This window comes from Kryptolebias marmoratus, linkage group LG6, assembly GCF_001649575.2.
Source record: "Kryptolebias marmoratus isolate JLee-2015 linkage group LG6, ASM164957v2, whole genome shotgun sequence".
Taxonomy (NCBI): Eukaryota; Metazoa; Chordata; class Actinopteri; order Cyprinodontiformes; family Rivulidae; genus Kryptolebias; species Kryptolebias marmoratus.
This window is the reverse complement of record NC_051435.1, coordinates 22534904-22556478: the sequence shown is the minus strand read 5'-3', so window position 1 is coordinate 22556478 and position 21575 is coordinate 22534904. Positions and strand designations below refer to the sequence as shown.

The 21575-nt window shown below is 39.3% G+C and overlaps 2 protein-coding genes across 4 annotated transcripts in view; one reads left to right on the top strand and one right to left on the bottom strand.

Annotated features, from left to right (window-relative positions):
- Window positions 1-7840, top strand: part of adcy5 (adenylate cyclase 5) — an 85727-nt gene extending 77887 nt beyond the window's left edge. For both annotated transcript variants that reach the window (XM_017421204.3, XM_017421205.3), the window contains exons 13-21: window positions 5-121; window positions 263-421; window positions 587-771; window positions 886-906; window positions 1083-1215; window positions 2834-3097; window positions 3473-3677; window positions 3936-4060; window positions 4643-7840. In XM_017421204.3, coding sequence (XP_017276693.1) covers window positions 5-121; window positions 263-421; window positions 587-771; window positions 886-906; window positions 1083-1215; window positions 2834-3097; window positions 3473-3677; window positions 3936-4060; window positions 4643-4771 — 1338 coding nt within the window. In that variant the 3' untranslated portion in view covers window positions 4772-7840. The remainder of the gene's footprint in view (window positions 1-4; window positions 122-262; window positions 422-586; window positions 772-885; window positions 907-1082; window positions 1216-2833; window positions 3098-3472; window positions 3678-3935; window positions 4061-4642) is intronic.
- Window positions 7841-9952: 2112 nt separating this feature from the next.
- On the bottom strand, window positions 9953-20383 carry sec22a (SEC22 homolog A, vesicle trafficking protein). Of its 2 annotated transcripts, none has more exons than XM_017421075.3 (7): window positions 20267-20383; window positions 18648-18858; window positions 15698-15861; window positions 15061-15240; window positions 12709-12827; window positions 12351-12416; window positions 9953-12060 (listed from the first exon to the last, which is right to left on the bottom strand). In XM_017421075.3, exons 2-7 carry the CDS (start codon window positions 18827-18829, stop codon window positions 11860-11862), a joined length of 912 nt encoding a protein of 303 aa, XP_017276564.1. In that variant the 5' UTR covers window positions 18830-18858; window positions 20267-20383; the 3' UTR covers window positions 9953-11859. The 2 variants fall into 2 exon arrangements, with proteins under 2 accessions (XP_017276564.1, XP_037832173.1); XM_037976245.1 differs by having other exon boundaries at window positions 20252-20356.
- Window positions 20384-21575: the final 1192 nt, after the last annotated feature.

The following is a 21575-nucleotide window of genomic DNA, read 5'->3' as shown; positions in this document are numbered from 1 at the left end:
TCAGATCTTCCCGGTCCCACTTCAGACTCTTTCCAAGAGGATCGTGCAGTCCAGACTCAACAGCACCTTAGTCGGGGTCTTCACCACCGTCATCGTCTTTCTCTCTGCTTTCATTAATATTGTAAGTTCTCATAAACATAATCTTTCAAAAAAAATGCAGATAAAGTTACCATCTCTGATAGTGAGGACAAAGTTTGTGAAAACTAGATTCTGTCGATCTTGAATCGTCTAAATCCGCTCACTAACAACTGACCTGGTTCAGTTCACCTGCAGCAGTCAGGACCTGCGGAGCTGCATCATGTCAGAGCTTAACATCAGCCTGGACAGCGTGAACGCATGCCACGCCGTTTTACTCAACTTCAGCCTGGACTCGCAACACAACCCCTGTGGAGAGGATGCCCTCATCTGCAGCTTCCCCGAGGTGCAAATTTACCTTCATATATGACTCCATAAACTTTGATGTGATGTTTTAGAAACCCTCCAGATGGGATTTATTCTGTTGGAACAGTTTTCAGGACGTAAAGCTACGAAACCCAAAAGGAAGCAAACCTGTCTAAACACCTTCTCTGTATGTTTCCCGCTCTAGTACTTTACGTCCTGTGTGCTGCTGAGTCTGCTGGCCTGCTCCGTCTTCCTGCAGATCAGCAGCATCGGGAAACTCTTCCTCATGCTTTGCATCGAGCTGCTCTACCTCCTCATCATGGAGGTGCCCAAAGTGAATCTCTTTGACAATCAGGACCTGCTGGTCATGGCCAACGCCATCAACTTCGAGTGAGTTTTCTCCTTGCCTGCCGCGTCTCTTGTTCCACGTGTACTGTGTAAACTCTTTAGCCGTCACAGACGTCCTAGCCGCTGATCAGCTCTTCTCTGTTCCTCCCCTAACAGCGAGCACATAAATGGGACAAGGTGAGACGAATTTCATCGCAGCTCTATCATCTGTTAAACTAACATCATTACCACACAAATGAATCTATAATGACCTGCTAGCGCTAATGAGCCAGGATTTAGAGGGCAGCTTGTTTGTGTCACAGTCCTCCTTGACTGATCTATTTTTTTTTTGTGTGTGTGTAACATTTCTCCAGCTGTGTGGTAGACACCAAGGTTCCTCTGAAGATCATGACCCCGGTGGTGATCACAGTCTTCGTCCTCGCCCTTTACCTTCACGCTCAGCAGGTGGAATCCACGGCCAGGCTCGACTTCCTCTGGAAGCTGCAGGTCAGTGTATAATTGTTTTAAAGAGTCCTTTCAGAATAAGACACCAGGTGTGGTCCTTTCTCTTGAACAGGTGTCATTATACCATTAGTGTTATGTGCCACATTATGCCATGTTCTATGTGGATTTTACCATACATTTGCATTAAGAGACTAGTTTTTAAGGGATTAATTATCAGAGTTGACTGCAGTTCAACCAACATGCTACATTTTCGACCAGATGATTCAATTTTTCTGTGCCTTACAGCTGAAGTTTGAATCTTAATGAGATAAAACAGCATTTTTTTTGTCAGCGTTCCATCTTGTGCATCATTTACCCCCTGCCGTCCGCTCCTTCTCAGTGTCATATTCACATAGTGCTAAATATATGCCAGCACAAACATGCCGATCCAGTTGAGCAGGTGACCTTCTGCCACTAATAACGAGGGCAAAAGTGACAAAGAGAAAAATGTTTTCTCATGGCGAGTTTCAGTTCTTAATAAGTGTGAACTTGTTAAGAACTGATTTCTTCCCGTATCAGGGAGGAATCGCGTTCAGGATGGCATTTCTGAATCAGTAAGGGAAATTTGGTGCTTTCTTGTTTTCACTAAATAAATTTGTCATCAGGATGTCCGCAAATTAAAGCAGACTATCCATGATGCACAACAAGGATACGTCTTATTTACAGAGTTAATAACTGGGTTCTGTTTAGCCTCCGGATGTGAAGCACTTTGCTGAAATGTTCTATAATCACAAGGGTTTGTATTCTGACTATAAAACAGCAACAACAGGATTTTAGACACTTTTCTGACAATTTGTTTATAGATGTATCAATGTTTGATTGTCATTAATAGAAGAGAGGGTTACTTATACCTTTCCTAACATGCCTGCCCTCCTGTGAAGGCAGCAGTGCAGCAGATTGCTCCTCTTCCTCTATTTCTTCTTCAGAAGCTCCCACTCTTTGAGAATCTCAAGCTTTTAGCCCTGGAAGTTATTTACACCACTATGGGTGGGTTGTCTTCTAAATGAAGGAGTAATACCTCATTCAAATATGGACAAACAGCCATCTGTGTTAGTTGCTTTGTTAATTTATCTTCAAAAAAAAATTGTTGCTGGTTGTTGTTTTTTTTTTTTATTATTTTTTAATAAGTGAAAATTTGTAAAGTCCAGATGTACATCGGTCAGCCATACTGTCAGGTAAAGGGAATAAATGAATATATTGTTACAACACAAACTCTAGAAAAACTTGCAACAAAGTGTCAGATGACATCAGTGGGAAACAATTTCAATCAGTTAAGAACTCACCCATCACCAGCAGGGTCTAAAGGACCTATGTCCTGGTGCCAGACACCTCTAGTTATTCTTCGTCTATGACCCAAGCTGGTCAGAGCTGTTTTTAGGCTGGTGTTCATAATGTTATGGCCATGTGATGCATTATCTACTAACTGACCTGCTTGACAGTAAAACAAATCAGATCAATAACCACCTTGATCACTATTATTCCTTCTCTAAGGATCTCTGACAGCTAAAGTTCACCCTTATTAATCCTAATGTAACTGAGACATTTGTGAAGCTGTAGAGACTCTTTGTACCACACGTGGGTGACTCCTTATCTACTTTAATCCTCGCCCTGATTTCTTCAGGCCACAGAGGAGAAGGAGGAGATGGAGGAACTTCAGGCCTACAACCGGCGTCTGCTCCACAACATCCTGCCCAAAGACGTGGCCGCTCACTTCCTGCAGCGAGAGCGGCGCAACGACGAGCTCTACTACCAATCCTGCGAGTGTGTCGCAGTCATGTTCGCTTCCATCAGCAACTTCTCCGAGTTCTACGTCGAGCTGGAGGCCAACAATGAAGGAGTGGAGTGTCTGCGACTTCTTAATGAAATCATTGCTGACTTTGATGAGGTGTGTGCGTGCGCACGCATGAATGTCAATTTACACTTGAGATGACTAGAGATTTCTCCCTGATTTTATTAACTTAATGTTTTTTCCATCCATGTTTTGGAGAAGTAACAGACTGTAGTGTTGTGAGAGGTTTATCCTAAAGCTCAATATTTATTCTGGTCTGGTTTCCACCAACTCATGGTAACAGTACCAGGGTCTTCTGCAGACTGACTCTCTCTGATGTTCACCATATTGCGTATTCTGTACAGAAATTTAAACTTTACTGAATTTAACATAAAATGGCAACAACTACAACATATGTTTGTTAAAATGACCTTGCACCCAAAACCCTGTAACAGCTGACTGATTAAACCTCTTCTCTCCGTCTTTCAACAGATCATTAGTGAAGATCAGTTCCGCCAGCTGGAGAAGATCAAGACCATCGGCTCCACCTATATGGCGGCCTCCGGCCTCAACGACTCCACGTACGACAAAGTTGGACGCTCGCACATCCGCGCGCTGGCCGATTACGCCATGAGGATGATGGACCAGATGAAATATATCAATGAGCACTCTTTTAACAACTTCAAGATGAAAATAGGTGGGTGGAAGGTGTTACTGCTCTGTACATATAACCAGGCAGACAAAAATGAAGAAAACTGTTAAACCTCGGAAGAAAGACAGAAAAAAAGATCTGTTGCCGAGTTGACTGAAGAGTCAGTATTTGTGACATATGGTGTAAATTTAAAGAAGGCATTTTCTCAAAACATCAATTATTTCTGGATGCGTCGTTGCAAAGTTGTGCCCAGCTTGCAGTAATAGCGAGGTACATTGCATCATTTTGTTGTTCTTTTCGTAGGTCTTAACATTGGTCCGGTGGTTGCTGGGGTGATCGGGGCCAGGAAGCCTCAGTACGACATTTGGGGAAACACAGTAAACGTAGCGAGTCGCATGGACAGCACAGGTGTCCCAGAGAGGATTCAGGTAACTTCATTCATCATCATTTTCACACCTCCTGTGAAATTTACATCAGCCAGGGTGTAGCACAGTAAAGTCAGCAATGAATACCAAAAACAAAAACACATTAAAAACTAGTTTGTCAAAAAAAAATTGTATTAATCACTCGGTTAAAATTTGCCTCCTCTGAGGGCCTCAGCATGCCATTAGACATATATATGTGTGAAAGTAATGTAAGATGGAGCTCTGCATGTTAGAGGTAAGAACTTAAATTATGTGCTGAATTTTAAAAGGAGGCCATGGAGAGAAGCTAAAATAGGGGAAATATGATTTCTAAGCTTCTGGAGAATAAAGAGTTTAAACAAACCTTCACATTTTCTGCAGGCAGCTTGTCTCCCTTTTTTTTTATTCAAATTTTTGCCTAAATTTAATGAATTCCCACTTTACTTTTTCAACTCCAACTCAGCAAGCATTTTTTTTTTTTAAATTATGCATAAGTTTGGCTCCAACTGTCTTTCTGGCTGTCATGTCAGTAATTACCAAGGGCTGTTTGTAAAAACCTAACAAAAGAAAACAGAAGAAAACGTCTGATTCTTTGTGTGTCTGCAGGTGACAACAGATCTCTACCAGGTACTGAGCTCGTATAACTACACACTGGAATACAGAGGCGTCGTCACAGTCAAAGGCAAAGGAGAGATGATGACGTATTTTCTCACCGAAGGACCACCCAGCAGTTAACCTTTACTAAGTGACTATCAGACACATGGGAAAGTTGTGCAACCTTTCCAATAACGAGCTGGCCTACAGACCCCTTTCTGGCAGACTGAAGCCTTTTTCCCTCACAGCAGAGACCCCCCTCCCTGAACCTGATGGCGCTTAGACCGAGAGGATTCATCCCAAAGCTCGTCATGAGCAGGAAGGAGCCCGGGAATGGCTGAGGGAACGTCTCCTCGACTCTGCCTTTTAGACCAAAGATCAGAACGTAAAGACAGTTTTGGCCAGCTTGGTCCTGAAGAAAGAAAGAAAGAAAAAAACTAATTCTGTTAAAAACTCCATGAGCTTCAATCTGCCAGGTTTTCTGAAAGATTCTTGGACAAATCTGCAAAGACTATGTCACCTCGTCTCCCTCTCTCTGCCTTTCTCCTGCTGATTATACACATGTACTTGTAAAACCCAGACGGTTTAATGTGTATGAATGATTTTTATGACCCATTTGTAAAGCGGTTGTCCATGTTGTCGTGGTACAGATACAAATCTCAAGTGTGGACACTAAACCAGCACTGCAGCACTACTCGTCCTTATATTAATATTGAACTGCATCAGTAAGTACGATTATTGGAACAGCAGTACGATAGGTCTTATTGCACAGGATTAGTCTCATATGAGGGTGTGGTTTTAAGTTAACAAAGACACGACACAGTGTTTGAATGAAGCTTCCTGTCCGAATCACACAACAGTGTCATCAGCGTATAAACACATCCGCAACACAAAGAGGATGTCAGTAAAGAGATTTTTCTAATCTGAAAAAGTTTTGTATTTTGACTTCAGAACACCAACCCTATGAGATATTTTAAGATTCTATATTTTCTACATTCAGAGCTCTCTATAAACTAAAGATGTACATAATTACTGCAGAAGTCTTCACTGGTGTTGCCTGATCTTAGCATCACGTCACAACCATTACTTTTTGTTCCCCAACAGAAGCAAATCAACACTCCCGATTCTCCTTTTATTTCTTGCTCGACCTCCCCCAACAACAAAAGGAATATCTGTTTTTCATTCGGTAGGAAGTCTCGAATGATCTCTGCTTTTTTTTTTTTTTTTAATCTTGCGGTAAAGACAAAGGGTCTCGGTAAGCGAAGGCGCAGTTTGAAGGACAGACTGAAGGACTGAAATGCATCAGCCTTGGTGCTCAAAAGCCATTTTGCACTCCAGTGCTTTCAGCCGTCCACGTCGTCATGCACTCCTCCACAGGCCCCTCTTGTTTTCTGTCAGATGGTACGACCCAATGAATGTCCAATGATCTCCGACGAGGCCTTTAATACGGACTCATCATGATGCTCATCCCTGTGTGCAGAGACAGATGAACACGTGGAAATGTGCACTTTTATCTGCTGTTTTTTGTCGTTTTTTTTTGTTTGTTTGTTTGTTTTTCATCATCAAAGCAGTTTTCTTCAGTATTACATCATTACTCAACAGGTTATTCCACAAACATGAGCTAGCTATACTGCAGTGATAACCAAATATTACAGCTGGTTTCATTTGTTTTTGATGACTCATAAAGAGTACAGTAATGAGAAAAATGTCTGGACAGTGTCAGGTTTCCCCTGGGGATACAGAAAACTTTAGCCTGAAACCTAATAAAACCAGCATTTCCTTTTTCTTACTGTCAGTAAATCGCATAAGAAGACCAAACTGAACGAGTTTAATCCATCACTCATGGATTTTCTATAGGAAATGTAAAATATAATGCACCACTGAAAAAGCACAACTATGAAAAGATGTATTCAGACTACAAGTAGTTAGCTTCGAGACGTTTGAAGTGAGAATGACTCAATATCAACTCCTGTAATAAATCAATTACAGCCTGGGCTCCTATTTAAATTCTGGGTGTAATTTTCAATTTGAAACATTTGTCAAAAATTAATTAATTTTGCTCCATAATAATTAAAAATGATAAAGACAGACCGGGCGTAATTAAAATCCACAGAGGAGCACCAACGTTGTGACCCAGCAGCTGCAGAGCTGCCAAGAATTCACTTTTAGGTGTTTAATCAAATATAAATGGATCTCAAAATGGAGCCCGCAAACATTTAAGCATGAACACGGGCGCAAACATTAAAATAAACAGTCAACATTTGGATACTGGTTTGGAAACAAACTAATACTTTTTGAAACAAATAAGAGATTCATAATAAAGCAGCAGAATTTAGAAATATTTACGCAAATGAATCTTTTTCAAACTAGCGGGTTTGTGCTTATTAAAGAAAATTAGGCTCCTTAAGCATCAGTGTTCATAATACTGAGTGCTCACATTAATACACAGTAGTTTCACCATTTATTATGGTTTTAAGCCTCCACTAAAATATCCCAGCTCACTCTGACAGATCTAAAAGAGCACAATGTAAGTGTCAGAGTGTCCCAGACTAGATACTACACACAGACTTCGTAAATGTACGACTACAGTCTACATAAATCCAGAAAATAACCCCCTGCCTTGTTAAAAGGCATCAGTGACAGTTTAGGAAGAGTGTTGACCTTCGATTTATAATATTTCTGGACACCAGTTTGAGCCATAAGAGAAATGTTTTTACTGTCCAAGACATACTTGATTGGTTTTCTTGTGAGATTCAGCTGACGGCAAGAAGAAAAATTAGATTTGCACCAGCTTTGTCTTTTAAATCTTGGTGGGTTAGCTGTAACTTTTTTTTTTTTGTTCAAAAAAACACTCTCCATATGTTTGTGCCAAACCACTGAAGAATAAACCTGTACGGGTTTATTTGAACGCAAACACTGAACATTTGACTCACTGAATGTTGTACCAATTTCCACCTACAAGCTCCCTCCGGTACAAATGTGCCATTATAGAGCATTAAAGACAGAAGAGAAGACTTAAATCAGAGTTCATTTACCAGTCCGACTATTGTTTTATGTACCTGTAAGAAAAGCTCACCTGCTTTTCATTTCTGCTGTTATTGATCCTCCTGAGGACTGATATCTGCAACAAAAACAGCTCCATGGAGAAAACCATATTTTGTTTTGTTTTCTTTTACAGTGAATTAAACTGCTGAGATGTTTCAAAATCTTCATGGTATCATCTGGTGTTTTTTCGTGCGTATTCTGCTTGGGCTGTCTGCTCACTAATGGATTCGGACTAATACCGGTTTTATTTGCACAAACTGTTCTCTCAGCTTGGCGGAGCTTCAGATAAAGTCTGATTCATAAAGAAAAATATGTTCAGATACTCCGCAAACATTTTATCTCAAGAGTCCAGATGCTTTCACAGTGAAATTCATTCAAAAGTGTTGAAATCTTGGTGGGCTTCAGGCTCGTTTTAGCTTGTACTCGTAGCTCACCAACAGATGGCAGGAGTGCTCCATCGCTTCCTTTGTGCAGGAACTTCTTTGTTTACTGTTCTTCATGATTTAGAGCCTGAAATGCAAGATACTTAAGTGCAGATTAGTACTTTGCCTGTTAGTTCATCTGTCACAACATTAATATCTATATTTATATTATAGTCTAATAACTGGCTATTACCTAAGAATGACTCTGGTTCATAGGCAGTGTTTTTCAGGAACTAATATGATTCATTTCACATACTGAAGCAGTCAACACAGCAGTGGGCTTGTTAAAGCAAACCGCACTCCCTGCTTTTACTTTTGTTGAACAGTCATGGAAAATTATCCCTGCATTGTGAGCCTTGTGCCAAAATCCTTATCACGACACACATCCGCATAAAGGACAAAAGTCAAGTAGGAAGTTAACACTGCATGCATGTGAAAAATGCTGAGTAATTCCTGCTGAGACAGGAGAAAAAATTGTTTCAGGAACCTACAGATGGGAGAATTACTGTTACATATAATGAGGCAATCACACACACACAAAAAAAGACATCAATTATAACAATTTTTCCTCTTGTGCTGCCTGAAACGTGCTGCCTCTGAGTCTTGAAGCAATCTGTTGCTCCAAAGGAAATGTGATTTGACTGAGGGGGAGGGTTCAAAACAAAACAAAACAAAAAAAACACACTTCATTTAGGAGCTGAAATTCTTGCAAAAGAAAAAAAAAGATGGTTCTGCCTCCAAGATCCGATTTTCTTTCAATAATAAAAACTTGAACTTGATGCTCCGCCTCGATAAAAGATGCACAGGATCCTTTTTCTTTTAATGATCCCCTTTTTATCAAACCTCTCAAATTCTGGTAGTGCCACATGGTGGTGTTCACAGTGGTGCGGTCTGCTTTTAATGCTCAGAGATGTTAGCGTGTATTTCATCCCTTACTTTCGTTGAGACTTTTAAACATCCATCCCTGCTTTCACTTTAAAAACCCTTGGAGCTCGATGTTTTTGACTTTCTACAAAACGCCCACCCAACATATTGACTGCAACTACCTAAGAAGGAGAATGTTGAAGAATCCTGGAGTACAATGCGGTCCAGATCCAAAACAAAAAAAGCTTTCAGCCACACAAAGAGAACAGCCATTAGGTCATGTGGGTGCGGCGCCGATGTTGGAAAGCCAAGAACATTCAGGCTGCGCTGACGGATCGCATGAGAGTGACGTGTCGACGTCGATCCTCAGGCAGCTCAGACGCTCAGACGCCAGATGGACATCGAACCAAAATTCTAATTCTTAATTCAACTTTTTCCGGTGAAACCACGGATGTCAATCTTGGCACACGTGGATTATAATAAAAACAGTAAGGACATGCGATAACTCTACACTTCTTATTTGCCATTAAATGTTAAAATGAAGCACAGAGCCAACAAGGATGATGTAATTTCCTGAAGCAAAGTCAAACTGTCAAAGACAATAAATAAGGCATCTCATGGTAGCAGTTATGTTAAATCGTGTTAATGCATGAGTCAGGCCAAGGCTGGAAGTTTGGGTTTATTTAGTCATAAATGGCAGACAGAAACGTCTGAACCGAGGGAATCAGTGGAAGAAACGGGAGGTCAGAAGATGTTGAGATGTTACGGCTGACTGTTCTCAACAAAACTGCTCTGCATCTTCACTGGTGGCAACACAGACCTGTTTATTCACACAGTCGGCTGACACCGGCATATGCTTGAGGCTGTGTAGGCGAGGAAGGAGGATATGTTTGCTAACCGTCTGAATCGACTGCAACTATTTTTGTGACAAGCAGACGTACGGCACGCCTGAATAAAAATGGAGCAAATAAAAACAAAACCCACCAAATTCATCACATATGTAGAAATCTTCACTAATGACGCGTCACAACAAAGAATGAATTAAAAAATAAATAGCAACGTGAACCGTCTATATATACGTATATAAAACAAACACTTGCAAATATAAGATATGATGATTTTCCTGTTTAGAAAGCATAAATAAAACACAGCAGCATTGCATAGTTTCACACAAAGACCTAAACAAGAGTCCACTTCACCAGGTCAGATATGAAAGATAAATATGCCATCTGTGGGGGATTTAAAAAAGAAAAGGTGGTGGGTGGAACATGGGTGGAGACTTAACAGAATTGATCAAATTCATGTTATTGTAAGATTTATTAATGTTTTTCAGGCAGCCTTTCTGTATTGTCTGTTTAACAATTAAAGATCCTTAACCTTTAGTAGGCGGTTTTGTTTTGTAAATTGTTAACACGCGGTTCAGTGATGCAACACAAATTTCACCCCAATGACACAAACTGATATTAAACAAAAAAACAAAAACATAAAAGCAGTCCGACAATCAACACAGTTTGTCAGAAGACTGTAAAAAAGTGAACGTGGAATTAAACAATACAGAGTTTAAAATGCCTAAATTAAAGGATTTTATGGGTGAAATACAGAACTGATATACAAAATGCATCCAAAATTTGTAACTTTTTTTTTTAATATGGAGGTCAATAAAGAAATAACCATAAATATACAAATGAGTTGATGGAATTCAATACCAAAATGTGTTCACTTTTTTAAACGACCCTAAACTAAGAATTATTTTTAATGGGACCGCTTTAATTTATTTCAGCCAGGAAACTTTGATAACATAAAGCTTCATTTAAAAATCTCGAGAGATTGATTTTCTAAAGGGGCATATTAATTACACACTTTGTTGTAAATGCACAGAAATGGTTATCTGTGCACACACAGACATGTTGAATCAGTCAAAACAACAAAAGTAATCCCTGAAAATGGTAAAAGCTGCAGCTGCTTCGACTCGATCTTTAAATAACATTTGAATTTGATATAAAAAGATAGAAAAAACAAACAAAAAAATATTTAATGTGGCCTTCAAAATTAACAGTCTTGTGAGAAAAATGAACCCTTTTCGAAAAACGTGATGAAATACCATTCCTCAAACATCATCAGCTCATCTAGAAATGTATCTTGACTTTAATTATTTTTGAATTATTTCAAATATTAATCGGGTCAAATTTCCTCATAGGTGTCAAAACAACTGGTTCTGGCCTTTTCTAGTTATGAACCCAACCACAGATGTATTTCTGACAGGCGTCAGTGATGGTTTATTTCACTGAAATTAGCAAATAATATCTACTTTTTAGTGTGGCTCACTTGTTCTGAAATGCAATTTGCGCTTTCACCCAATGTGCAGGCTATTGCATGCAAGTTCATTTCTCAAAAACAATAAAAGAAAAGAAACAATTCACATTTGTCCCTTGGGTACAGTGGAAATATTAACTTTGGAACTGAAAAGCAGGTTTTGTATTTGAGAAATATGGAACAGTTTTCAAACACAGAAAGTGTGCGTTTCAGTACATCACATCATAGGTCCGGTCCAATACTTAATTCTGCAGGTGGATTGTGTGTACACGTTTGCAAAACTGGGCATCCTGCTTGCAGGATTGTGACCTAAATCATGGCTGCACTAGAAGAACCTATAAATCTTCATCACACAATGGTGGAGAGTAGACAGCCTCCAAAATCAATCCAATAAGCTCCATAAATGATTCAGCCAGTAGCAGAGATGCTTTTCCACATCCAAACTAGACATGTCCATTTTAGTTTTCCTTTTCCTTTCCTTTTGCTTTTGTGTCTGCATTGTCCCATGAACCACTGTTGGTATTTCCAGGATGTGTGAAGCATCAAAGTAAAAGTCTGTTTGACCGTTTTGTTCAAGTCCTTTTGTTAGACATTGTAGTCCGGAGCTTTTCCCAGCGGTTGCCTCAGCCTTATTTGCAGCGTCATGAAGGCCCCCACGGCCACATGGAAGAGGATCTGCCAAATGTTCCTTAGTTCATACAGATACATGTTGGACAGACAGATGAGTGCAAACGCCAGGAAGGACTTACTGTTCCTCCACACAGAGAAATAGGCAAACAGGTAGCACTGAAAAGGAAAAGAGCAAAAACAAACAACATATTGACCACGAATACGTCTTAAAAACAGAAAGCCTATTATATAACTCTCTTCTTATCTGTCTACTACTTTGTGGCGTTCCGTTTAGCACCAGGAGCTGCACAATGGGAGCTGATGGAAATATTTTATAAAGGAGGTTCTGGCCTGAAAGGCACTGAGCTTCGGCGAATGTTTGTCTAACTGACAAGCTGCTGAGCTGTAAAGTGCAGGGCTGTTAGTCAGCCGGTGATGGGCCGGCCTTACCGCAGACTATCACTTACCTGATACAGACAGGCTGCTGTGCCGAGGAAGAAGGCAATCACATAATTAAAGTCTTCGTCATCATTCTAGACAGAAGAAAGAAAGGGTGAATATATCCATTTCTTATATATAACAAATGGGAGAAATGACTCTGTTTGCTTCAGTGATTTGTAGTGATTACTTTTTAGAAATGTAGATTTGTTTTTTTAATTAATGAATATGGAGGAAGAGTGTGGAAACAAATGTTTCTTTCTTATCTAGACCTGAGAAGCACCATGAACAAATTCTAGCATTTTCCAAACTTTTCAAGACTAATTTCCTCCGTCGTACGTGACACCAGTGACCAGTGTTTAAATGCGACCCTCATCATGTGCCGACCTGTAGGATGCTCTCTATCGCATGGACCCCCCGCAGCAGGTTCAGCCCTCCACAGAGGACGGTGAGCACAAAGGAAACAACGCCCGGCAGTGTCGCTGGTTCCAACATCTGCGTGGGAGCTGAAAAAAATCAGTGCAATATTATTATTTATAAAAGCTTTGTTATACAAGGTTTTTCACTTGATAGGAAGTAATTTGTCATATTAAAAACCACTTATAGGCAGACTAAATGCCTGTACCCTTAAAGAAAAATAAATAAAAGAGGCTAAGTATAAGATTTTTTTTTTTCATTTAATCATTTAAATTCTGAGACATCCTGGCACCATATAGGAGTAATGTGTCACCGTTATCAGATTAGATAACTTCATCCCTCAGGACAACATGATTTATGTTCTTAAAAAGTAGAGACTGGAAAGGTCCACAGAGGAGGAGCAAAGCATGGAGAGAGATGCTCTGAATGATGTTGGGAGGAACACAACAGCTCAAAGTGACCTGAGGTGGAGCAGCTTAAGTGTGACGATGCATAAAGAAGGAGAGTGGATTTGATTAGACTAAGAATTACAAAAGTTGCTGCTGATATAGAAATGAACATGCAGCTAAGAAATCATCTGAACATTTCCACAACTATGGACCGCTCTAGTTGTGAATACAGACACAAGCAACAGTCTTCCAGTGCTTTTTGGGGACATGTTACAAGAGATTTACCATTGTTCCTTCTATGTTTTCTCATTAAAAAAAACACCAAAACGGACCCATTTTTTAGTGCAAACAAATGAGAGAAAAAAACAGTTAGATTAAATAAGTAGTAATTAAAGATTTTTATTGGGAAGTCATTGATTCTGCAGGTTTTACATATATGTGTGTGTGTGTGTGTGTGTGTGTGTGAGAGAGAGAGGGAGTGGTGAAACAAGGAGGTGCTTTGGCGCCTGACTCACCTACACTGGCTGTGACTAAAATTAGCTAATGACAGAACAATCAATAGAGTCTTTGGAGATAAAGTGCTTGTTTTAAGTAATAAAAACCCTATTATTTTTTTAAAACAATTCTACACTAATGAGAATGTACATCAATCAGCCAAAACATAATGACAACTTACCTAACAAAGAGAAGATGGCCTGTTTGCAACCAAAAGATCTATGACCTGTCAAGGCTCAATTAAACCTGTGAGCATCAGTAGGAACCTCCAGGCACCAACCCATCATGTATCAGATCCTTTGAGGGTGTTTTTCTGATGCCATACCACTGCCCAGCTTTTTTATTATTCATTATAAACCTTTATTTAACCAGGCAAATCCCACTGAGATCACAGATCTCCTTTTCAAGGGAGGCCTGGGCTTGAAGACAGCCTCACATGCAGGTTTTTAGACTGAGGGAGGAAACTGGAGTACTCTGAGAGAAACCCCATGAGCAGCTTAGGTTTATACAACCTACTGAACATGATGTGCATGTATCCTGTTCACAGCACTATTCAAAAATTCAACGTTTTTAATACTGATCCTCCATGGATCAAAGTTGTTTGTCCAGGATATCCCACAGATGCTCGACTGGATTTAGATTTGGTGAGTTTGTAAACCATGTTGTGTATCTCAAATTATTCTCAAACATTTTTTTGCAATGTGGCCTTCTTCGAGCAGATAATCCTGCCATCAGGGAAAACAGCTTCCACAAAAGGATGTGTTCAGTCAGCAACACTGTTTAGGTGAGTAGCGTGTGTCATGTCCTAAGTGGTAGGACATTAGATTTGCAAATTATTGCCCAAAGCATCACACTGCCATTTCTTTCAGTCCCATAGTGAATCCTGGTGCTTTGTTTTCAGGTAAGCAATACGTAGACCCAACCATCCAAACGCTGTAAAAGAAAAGATGATTCATCTGACAGAGACACCAATGCAGCTAAAACTTTCCATTAATGCTTGAGGCAGCATTTGATGTGTGCCATGTGTGTTTTTGATGTATTGTATTCCACCCACTGCCAGGGGCCACTGCAATGACATCATGTTTATCCCATCACCTGTCAGTGACTGAAATAGTAAAAGACCAACATCTACGGTCGCCATTACTCATGAATATTGGAGAGTTCCTGGAGAATGTGGTCTGTACTTCTGTTCACACACAAACCTCAGTAGATTTTAAGTTGGAGATCTGTTTAATGATACACCTAACCCAAATTTGGATGCATTCACATGACAAGCAAGCAGCAAAAAAAGCATGAGTCAGAAACTCTTATACACACTCAAATCATCCAGGCATTTGCATTTTTATAGCCAACCTTTTCAGAACATGCATGGAAACTTTTAGAGCCAAAAAAAAACAATGAAAATGGCTTCGGTGTGCAGTAGCAGCTTGAGTCCTACCTATGCCCTTGTATTTAGAGGATGTGTGCACTGGGAATCCATTGATAGCCTGCAGGTCCTCTGGGGAAAGCTGATAGGGCGGTCGCAGTTTGATCTCTGTCTGCATGTCGGCCAGGTTGATCTTTGTGGACAGGGAGCGAGGGCTGTTGTAGCGCTGTTTGGTTTTCTGGATAAAAGTGTCTGGGGGATGACAGCCAGCACAACAACAAGCTGGTTAATACTGCAGGGAGTAAAACAAGGGAGATAAACAGATTCTCTGCATTAGAGATAACAACACTGTCAGGGTTAACGGAAGATTGGGCAAAATGTCTTTTGAGTACTGGTTTAACGCTAATATGACTTGCTGGTGAGAAGGAAAAACAGTTTCCTCGAATGATGTGATAGATTATTTTGAATAAAAACTTTATAAACACTGTTTTAAGTCATGTTGTCACAGTTACAGCTTTTCGTGCATGCCTTCATACAAACAATGTCTTTTACATAACAAAACATTTAAAAACACAAGACATAATGCCATAAACGTTCATAATCGAATCAGTTTGTGCAGCTATAACAGAAGTTTTAGCCTGCAAGTTAAACCTGGACATTTTATTATGCGACACACTCTGACACAAACTTTACAGTAGCAAAAACTTACCAAATTCAATGAAGGAGTAGGGCCGCACAGCGCCGCTGATACGTTTGGCATCATACGTGACAATAAACTCCTTTTGCAGTTCATCGAGGAAGCAGAAGGCCAGGACGTTGGGGTAGTTTGCCGTGCACACCATCAGGTATCCGACACCCAGTGAGTAGGTGAAACTGAAACAAGCATTACTGCTTTTAATGCAACGCACTTTCCTCTGTTTCTAGTTAAAAACCCTGAGAAACTAATTGGAATGACGAGCTCCAAACCCCAACATACCTGCAGTTCGGATTCGGCCTGTTATCGCTCCGATCACAGTCTAAACAAACCCCATTTAAAACGCATCACTGGTTTGACAAAATCTTACACTTTCACAGATCATTAAGCTCAGCAACCATATTTACATTCACTGACACCTGCACATACAATGCTAGCATTGCAGTGCTAATTGATACAATGAACACTAAATTTCCCAGATAAAAATATTTTGCATTGTTTTAACAGCTGAACACATAATTAAAAGGTAAAAACAGTTATCACAACCAAAGGGTGTGAAACACTGATGTCAGAAGATGCTGCTGTGGTGATTATCATAGAGTGAAATACATATATTCCAGATCAAAAGAATCTCCATCTATTAGCATGTCACAGTGTGGCTGCAGGACCTCAGAAATTCAAGCTACTTACATACAAATAAACTTATGCTGCTGGACTTTGGGAGGCTATTATTGTACATGGTTCCAATATATGAATGGTAATGTGAGTTTAACGTGAATATGATATTTATAGTAAGTTAAGTACAGCAGATTTTATTAAGAGGGTATTTAAAGAAAAGTTGGACTTCAGCCCACAGAGTCTCTGCTTGCAAGTTCCTGACCATGCAACTAATAGAAATGGTTGCAAAAATATCGAATTTGATTATAATTTGCTTGGGAATAGCGAAATTTCATTTTTTTGGCTGCTCCCTTTAGGAGTCACCTCAGCGGATCGTTTGCCACCACCTCACTCTATCCAAGCACCCTACATCACTACATCTAGGAACCTTCTCTGTGGTCTTCTATCCCTGTTCTGCACATCTCCAAAACACCACCGCCTTGCCTCCAAACACCTCAAACCACACATCACAGCAGGTCTCACCATCATCTCGTAAACCTTCTCTTACATTCTTGCAGCTATCTTTCTGTCACAAATCACCTCTGCCACTCGTCTCCATCCACTCCACCCTGTCTGCACTTTCTTCTTCACCTCTCTTGTGTTCTGCTCGTTGCCTTAAGTGGTTGACCCCAGGGACTCAACTCATCCACCTTTACTATCTCTACTTCTTGAAGCGTCACTGACATTTGTCTCCCTTTCATTCACACACGTATTCTGTCTTGCTTCAACTGACTTTCACTCCTAAATAACAAAATCTACAACTGTAGAGCTGTGTGCAGAATTCAAACCCGACAACCACCCCACTCTTAATCACATACAGAAAGACTAATAAATCAGCTTCTCTTCACATGAGATCAATACACAATTCAAAGGAGAGACACTATTCAGACTTCTTCAGACCAACATTTACATTCAACAGCACCTACTAGCAAGCATTCAGACAAACTGTATCACAATATTACTTAAGACAGTCCCTCTTTGCTTAGAGCTGGTACATTGTGATAATTATCAAATTACAGGTGTGATTCAAATCTACAAACAGCTTTTTTTGATAGAGTAGATATGGCAGCCAAACACTAAACCACACACTAGTCAGAGGGTGGCAAACAAAAAAAGGAGGTGACAAGAATGCAAATATAAGCAAGAAAGAGATAAACTGTGACATTCTGTTGCTTCTAAAGTAATATTGATGAATCAGAATATGAGTACTGGCAATAAGTGAATGACAAAGTACCAATCCCCTTTCCAATTAACTAACCGATGAAAATTAAGCCAACTAGAAAACTGAAAATTATGTTAGAAATGATTTTCTATACAGCTAGTTTTAGGCAATCAATGTTCATGTGATTAGAGCTTTGGGGGACAGTCAATAGTTAATAATCAGTTTTGGCTCATGCATAACTTATGCATATCTAAATCTGGAAAGTCTGTGGATGGATGTCATGGAACAGCTTCACTAATAACCTCTTAGATAATAATCACATCTGACTGAGGATAGAATAACAGCTAAGTGGGTAAAATTTATAATGCATGCATATAGCACAAACCTGAATACACTAAATTATTGGAGAATTTAAAGCAGTCCATGCAGGGATACTAAAAAATCCCTAAATCCTACCACGTCCTTTAAATTATTCAAGCAATGAAATCAACTTTGAAGACTACGGGGATTCTGATAGTAATTTATTCCTACAATGAAGGCTAAAAGGAATTTTCTACTGCCTTCATGCTACAGAAATGTAACAAAGAATATCACAAAAGATTTGGCTGTGATTTGAAACACTATTCTTTATTGTGACCGTCCCGTCATTTCAGTTTCTAAGCCATCAATGTTTTAGATCAATCAATTAAAGATGTCTGTTTTTTAATCCAAATAAAAAAAAGCTCAAGGTACAGCTGATGCAGAGTTTCTTTTAAGGACACGACCTGGGTCTTAATAAGACTAATGAGCTCATAACAAACACTGCTTCAAAGTGTTTTAAAGTCTTTCCCCAGAGCCCCAGCGGAGCTTTTAGAAATGGTTTGACAGCTCAAATTTCACTAGAAACTGTTGACAGATGTCAAGAATCAAGCAGAGAAACTGTCACAAACCATGAATCAATATGAACTAGCATGATGCATCTAGCTACTTGCTGTGCTTTAGAGGTTCACTGACTCACTGTAGATTTGTTTTTTTATTTAAAACTAACATGAATTCATAATTTCAAGAGATGCACAACTGAATGACATCATACAAGCCTGTGTACATAATGTGACAGTTTTTTCAAAGTGATATTTTGAACCAAAATCACAATAAAACAGAACCTACTTAACATTGTACTGGCCAGACTTGAACGTGCAGCGGTCAGGAAACTGGCTGAGTTTCTTGGAGAGACCTTTGAGATGCCGCTTGGTCTCCTGAAGCTCTTTTTCCTGTTCATAGTCAGTGGATGCTGAGAGAGGCAGGCCGTCCGCGACCCGAACCACAGAGGCAAACAACACCATTGACATTTTACTACTGAAGTTGTCTCACGGAAGGCCTGGGAATAAATATACAGTCAGAGTAATATTTGTTATCAAATCTCTGAAACACTTATTGTTAGTACATCACAAATTTAAAGTTTAATACTTGTCATACACACTGCTCTTTGGTAACTTTTAGACAACCCAAGCAGGGTTGGACAGTTCATAAATTAGTGCTAAAACATGTTAGTCAGAGTATTTTTTTGGACCTAAAGATATCTCAAGAAAAATAAACTTTGAATACATTTATATGCTACACTAACTAAAAAGGCAATCTGAAATTTGACTTTTGTCTCTAATAAGAAAAGATGGTTCATAAGAATGTCTCATAACACTGCAATCAGAAACAATAGGACCCAATTTTTTAGAAGCATCCATGTTTTCTTTAAAATTAGATTTGTTCGGTGTTTATAGCATCCTTTGTCACCCATTCACCTTAAAATATTTATCCATCATAGACACAACACAACCTCAGCTTTCTAAAGACTTAAAAACAATCATTTTATTTTGTTCAAAGTTTATCATACACTGAGACAGAAACAGAGACACACATCTTAAATTATTTTGCTTTCGTAACAATACAACATTGGTGAAGACTGCGAAGTTAAAAACACCTGGAGGACAAAATGATGCTTCAAACAAGCTTAAGCTGTATAATGTTCATATTCATACCTGATGCTCTTCAGCAAAATATTACAACACCACAAGAAATCAAAAGTTCATTTTAATGAATTCCTCCAAACGACTGTAAACACGTGCTGATGCAGACCTAATAAAAATAGTTTACTATTTGAACATGGTCTTTGGTATCTGCGGGTTCTTTCATTTAACCCCCCCTATTAAAATGTTGGCATTCTTTCCTAATAACTAAATAAAAACAAACTCAGTGGTCGAATGTGTGTCGGAGTCAGAACCACGGAGAGCTCCACGACCGCCGACAGGAAGTGACTTTCACGGATTCTGTCACCACATCGTGCCTCCACAGGGGTCATGGCAAACGTAAAGGATCACTTCAAAGCGAACCCAGGAGTTTAACAAACAAAACAAAACGACAACGAAACAAAAACAAACAAAAAAGGGACCGGCTGATGTTTGCTAGGCTAGCTACCCAATTGCAGAACCATACGAAATGTAGTAAGGCTATAAAACTATCGAGCTACCATCTGGTTCAATAGGCTCTAAATATATTTCCTACGGTGGCAATTGTTTGTCTAGTGTAACATAAGAACAACAGCTACAATAACAACAGAGACCAAGTTAGCTAGCCACTCTCTGTTAGGCGCTAACAACATTAGCTTAGCAAAACGACGCTAATGAGCTAACAGCTAAACACTCAGCATATCAATCACTCTGAAAACACGTAAATTACGTTTAAATTGAATTACATCTCGGACCATCCGAGGTAATCACCTGACAAAGCAATACCTGGTAAAAGAGTGCAGCATCGTGTAATGCAGGGCTCTGAAAGTATGAAGGAAGCAGAGGCAGCTAGCAAGGAGCAGTCAGCCACTGGTCGCGTTTACGTGGCTGTGTCGCTGTGCATTATGGGTAACGACAACACGCGAGTAGCACGCTAAACTAAACTTTTATACCGAGTTTTAAGGAAACTTGGAAAAATAAGTTAAACTTAATTAATTCATTTCTGTTAAAGCTATCTATCTGTAACTGTCAATGTATTTCTTCAGTACATTTAAAACAACTATAGTTGATTAACGCTTCACAACAATATAATAAAATACACTAAAACAATAATATATAACATAAAATACAATAAATAGAAGTAAGAAACAAAGCAAAATAGCGTATGTTGAAGTATCATACATTGAATATACCTTTTTCACTTTTCTGCTTTAATCTGGATCATGAAACATCAAGAGATGCTGGTTGGTTGTTGACATCAGTCAGTCCATTTAAAACTTAAAACAATCAGTAAACTAAAATCCTCCTCCAAGGCTTTAAAAACTGTGCCATCCCCAGTAAACTTTTGAAATCAGTCACTTGAGAACGTGTAATTGGGAGTTTGTTTGTTTTTTTTAAAAACTGAAGTTATTCATGCTTTTTTTTGCACCTTTTGAAAGATTTGAGCACATTTCTACAGATTACCAATAGCCAATATTAAAAAGAAAACAAACAAAAAACTCCATTCCAAATGTGAATTGGCCAAGAAGCAAAGGCGTCCATTAACAAGCTGAAAGACATGATTCCTCCACCATTGCCCCGAGTCTGTCACCAGGGGGCCCCGAGGGTTGAGATGCCCTAAATATCTCACCTGGGAGACATCCAGGAAGCATTTCTAAACCACCTCTAATGACTGCTTGTTTCTTGGCTGAAATCCAGGTAGCTGTGGGTTTGTATACTTCAGACACTGGCCTTTGTGAAAAGACCTATTCCATGTAGATCTCGTTGGAATATGGGCACCCAATGTTCCTTATTTCTGTTAAGCCTTTGTGAAGCTCTTTTACAAGCACAAGTTCATTTTGTTGCGTTTTTCCGAGCAGCCAGTATACAGGTTTAACTGAAAGCCTCTTTGGTTGTCCAGGTGTTATTTTGTATTACCTCTTGTTTTTAGATAACCCTTACATTAAACATTTGACTAAGTACAAACCTCATTTCTGACAAAGTCTAAGAGTTTCCTAAAATGACTAAAAACTAATGTGTCGATTCATTTTAAGATATTGTATCACTAAATATATTAATAAATTATGAATTTATCCATTTTAAATGAGCTCATCCT

What these genes read in the sequence shown, in the direction of transcription:
- sec22a (XM_017421075.3), bottom strand. Translation starts at nt 18,829, where the DNA reads ATGTCAATGGTGTTGTTTGCCTCTGTGGTTCGGGTCGCGGACGGCCTG. An exon ending in CGATAGAGAGCATCCTACAG is followed by an intron (nt 12,417 to 12,708) that starts GTCGGCACATGA and finishes TCTTCTGTCTAG; the next exon opens with AATGATGACGAAGACTTTAA. An exon ending in CAGCAGCCTGTCTGTATCAG is followed by an intron (nt 12,061 to 12,350) that starts GTAAGTGATAGT and finishes TTTCCTTTTCAG; the next exon opens with TGCTACCTGTTTGCCTATTT.